The 4264-nt window shown below is 32.8% G+C and overlaps 1 protein-coding gene across 1 annotated transcript; it reads left to right on the forward strand.

The window, feature by feature from the left end:
* Window positions 1-279: 279 nt before the first annotated feature.
* Tsp_13264 (putative small GTP-binding protein domain protein) lies at window positions 280-3012 on the forward strand (the record flags this gene model as incomplete). The annotated part of the gene is made up of 14 exons (XM_003370386.1): window positions 280-364; window positions 418-579; window positions 635-748; window positions 793-879; window positions 935-1064; window positions 1268-1371; window positions 1446-1569; window positions 1626-1713; window positions 1773-1956; window positions 2017-2144; window positions 2229-2365; window positions 2448-2578; window positions 2652-2805; window positions 2900-3012. Coding segments are annotated over 14 exons (1741 nt in total), but the record flags the coding sequence as incomplete, so codon positions are not given.
* Between the last annotated feature and the right edge of the window lie 1252 nt (window positions 3013-4264).

Below are 4264 nucleotides of genomic sequence, written 5' to 3' on the forward strand. Positions count from 1 at the left end.
AAAAAAAAAAAATTTTAATCCACCATAGAATAATTTTTTTAATAAAATGACAATATTTTTTCATTTCGGGGAGTTCTGGAATTAAATTTTCACCAAAAATCCAAAAATTTGTACGTAAAAATTTTTGTTACTGTACTTCCCGTACGAGTATTCCATGTTTCATGTAGTGATGTGATATTGTTTGTTCTCCTCATTTCGTTGCATCTTAATTTTAATTGTACTAATAGCAGTAACGATGGCAAAATTAATTCTGAGTAAGATTAAATGGTAAATTTTTAGACTGGGATTAAAAATAAGTTTACTTGGTTTAGAAAAGAAGAGTAAGCGTATGACATGCCGTCGAAAGTTCAAAATTCTAGCTAAGGTAATTAGTTTAATTCTTCGATGGAATATTATCTTTCAATTTTCATACCGCAGATCAGGGAACATCATCGAAAATTACGCAAAGAGGAACGTAAAAAGAAAAAAGAAATGAAAAGCGTTCCCAAATCTTTAAAGTTTAAACCTCTTATTCACATACCCAATAGTTGTCCTTTTAAAGAAGAAATTTTGAATGAAGTCAAACAGAATAAGTTACAAGTAATATCATACTCCAGTTTGTAATAAGTTGTTTATTGATTCTAATTTTGCTCAGATGGAAGAAAGGAAGAAGGCTGAAAAAGAAGAGCAGAAAAAGAATAATTTGGAAACTATTGTACATGAAGCAGAGTTGAAGCAGTTGAAATTTCAAAATTCGGTTGGTCGTATAGTTCGACTGTTCGAATGTTTTATGAATGATATTTACTTTTGTAGGAACTTGCTGCATTGAAAAATCTCGAAGAGGAAATTCTTAAGAGTAAAGTAAAAGGTTTCGACGACTTTAAAGACGATTTGAAAAGGGTCACATTACTTTAGCATTAATAGTATTAAATTGTTAGATAAATACTGCTTTTAGGTGATCAAACGTGCTGATGTAATTCTTGAAGTGTTGGATGCTCGAGATCCACTTGGCTGTCGTTCTTCTGACATAGAAAAGATGGTGGTTGAGAATGGAAAACGGCTGGTTTTAGTCTTAAATAAAATTGGTAAAGGATGATGAATATTTATCTGCGTAGCTGCTTTTTTTGGCGCTTCCAGAATAGAGTTATCAGAGTGTTATAACTCCGTTTAAGCGGTGCCATAAATTAAATTTGATATTTCATTTACATGTGAAGCATTTTTAAGATAAATTTGCTTTGCTACAGAAATGACCTATCACAGTTATGTTCATTATGAATTGCAATTTCAGATTTAATACCAAAAGAAAATATTAAAAAATGGCTGGCCTATCTTCGTAAAGAATTTCCAGCAATCGCAATGAAGTCTTCCACGCAGAAGCCATCTTCAAAATTGGTTAGCAGTATTTTTTTTTGATTTTGTTTCGTACATGTTTAAATGAACATTCATATTCATTCAATCGTTTATAGGGTTGGGTAAAGGGACCTTTGGTAAATACCAGCAAATCGGTGGGTGGTGATTTTTTAATGCATATATTGGCAAATTATTGTCGAAACAAAGATCTGAAAACGTCGATCAAAGTTGGCGTTGTGGGTAAGAAGAATATATTTAGTGCATTAAAAAAAATAATTGTATAAGTTTGTTTGCAGGTTATCCAAATGTCGGGAAAAGTAGTATAATAAACAGTTTGAAAAGGAAAGCAATTTGCAGAGTTGGAGCACAGCCGGGAATTACCAAGTAATTATTGAAAATAAAACTTTATTTTATTAATATGTGTTTTGTTCGTTCTTCTTCAGAAATATACAAGAAATTGCATTGGACAAAAATATCACGTTGATCGACTCTCCTGGAGTAATTTTAGCGAAGAAAGCATCTTTCGATGATGCAGAATTGGCGTTGAAAAATGTTGTTCGTATTGAAACGGTGCAAGATGTATTCACTCCAGTTGAAGCAATTCTGAGACGATGTTCGAGAGAAAAGGTAAGAAAGAAACAAGCAGAACCTTTTTTGCATTATTTAATTAAAATCTTTTAATTTCAGTTGATGTTGTTGTACAATTTACCCAAATTTCAAAGTAGCGACGAATTTCTTCATCTGCTTGCGAGAAAGATGGGACGGCTAAAGAAAGGCGGCATACCAAATTTGAAGATGGCTGCTAGGAAATTGCTGTTTGATTGGAATTGGTAAATTTTGAAAATCCACCTCTGTTGTGTAAGAGGAGCCTGTGTGTGAAGGGATTCGCTTTTTTCCAGGGGTAAAATACGCTATTATTCCGAGCCGCCTGTACGTGAAGACGAAAATGACTACGTTCAAAGTGAACTAGTAACGGAAATGTTGAAGGAATTTGATATCGATGCGCTGACTGATCAAGAAAGCATTGTTCTCAATAGTAAGTGAATAATTGTTTTTTTTCTGTCGCTGTATTAATTAATTATCAATCGATAAATTTGTAAATGCTGTTTGTTTTTTAGGCTTTCCAGAAAATTCATTTGTTGATGCAATTTTATCAGCTTCGAATAATAATAATAATAGCAATATGTTTATGAATAATAATTCAGCGGTGCCTATGGAAACTGATACCGTTGTTGATGATGAATCGGATGTAATATTGCTATAATTTTATCATGAACAGTGATAATAATTTGTTCGTTGTTGTTGTTGTTGTACAATTTTAGATTATTAAAGCCAAGCAAAAGCGTAAACGTCCATTGGCAAAAGATGACGGTCCTGCATTGACTGCTGCAGAGAGGGCGATTGAAGGGAATTGGCAGAAAAGTCGAGAGCAGAGAATGCTGTTGAAGAAGAAGAAAAAGTCACGGCGACGATTAGGTGAATAAAGAAAAATTATTTTTTATTTATTATCTTTTAAATCTGAAATTTTATAATATCAATAATTGTTTTTTTTTCAAATTAATTATTCTAGAAAACCAATGCAATAAATTGGCCGACACAATGGAAGCAGCCATGAATTTCGATTCCAACAGCAACGACGAATACAATTTTGAGGATTCGGAATTGGATGAAGAAGCAGCATGATTAAAAATTGAAATAATTATCTGTTGTTTTCATTTCTCTTCTATTTTTTTCTGATATTAAAAAATTTGCAGTACTGTTTAGCGCAGCGTTCATTGGCAAATTTATGCATGACAGCTGCCTCACTTTTATTAAATTGGATGTGACAAGTCAATCTTATACGATTATTGACAGCTGTCGATATTCCGTTGGCGTTTCAATTTCGAAATTTTTACGGTTTTATTTATTTATTTTTTAAATTTAATCCGATTATCGGTGGTTAAAATTTGTTGCATTTATTTACGTTCAACTTTAGAATGCATAGCGTTGGTTTTGGAGTGACGAAATGGTATATTTTTCGTTTTGCTCATGCCAACGTGAGAGTGCTTTTAAATGATGCTTGTTTGTTTGTTTATTTTGAATTTACTAAAAATAATTTTTTTTTCATTATTCAGATGAGAAATGGAATACTTTTCATTTTCACACAGTTAAATCGGCTGCAATGGGCGGTGTTTGGGTTATTGAGCTGTTGAGTGATTCATGTCACATGACGATGCCACTTTTTCACTGACACGGGTCCGGCTACTCTTCTTCACTTATGCTTTCTCCTTTTGCATTTTATACGCTTGCACCAGCCGCCACCAACTGCCAGTCAGGCTGGGCAGAGCGTGGAACTTTCGTAGCGTCTGCGTTGGTGGCGCTGAGCGTTCTCTCTTTTATTCAGCAGAAGAACACTTGCCGGCTAAGTGTTTGTGGTAGGTTTGTCTCGCATTGTTTCTGCTTTTATTTAATTTAATATTAATCGAACAATTATTATTCATGTTTGTTGGGGTTGTTGTTGTCGTCGATATGATATTGATATTGTCGTTTTGTTATTTTCTTCAGATTGACGTCTACTGATAGCTTGGTTTGTATGCACGCATGTATTTGCTAGTTCTGTTGCTTTATTTTTTCATTTCAACTATAGCTTTTTTAATATTAATTTGAAAATTGATTCAATTCATCTGTTTTTTTTTTGGTTTCATTGAAATTTTTTCAAATTTGTTTACTGTCAATTCCACTGCTGCTATATGCCGGAATTTGAAAGCATCAGTATTTTGAAAATCTTGTTTAACATCTATCTCCACAATCCGTCTATTATTTTATACGTCTTTTGTAAAATTTTCATTCCAAAATAGTACAATTCATTTCTATTCCCACTCTTCTTCATTAACTGGGGACGCGTGGGATTTATCTTTTTTCCAAAAAAAAAATTTTTTTTTGTGCAAAATAAAAT

Source organism: Trichinella spiralis, assembly GCF_000181795.1.
Source record: "Trichinella spiralis strain ISS 195 chromosome Unknown Scfld820, whole genome shotgun sequence".
Lineage (NCBI taxonomy): Eukaryota > Metazoa > Nematoda > Enoplea > Trichinellida > Trichinellidae > Trichinella > Trichinella spiralis.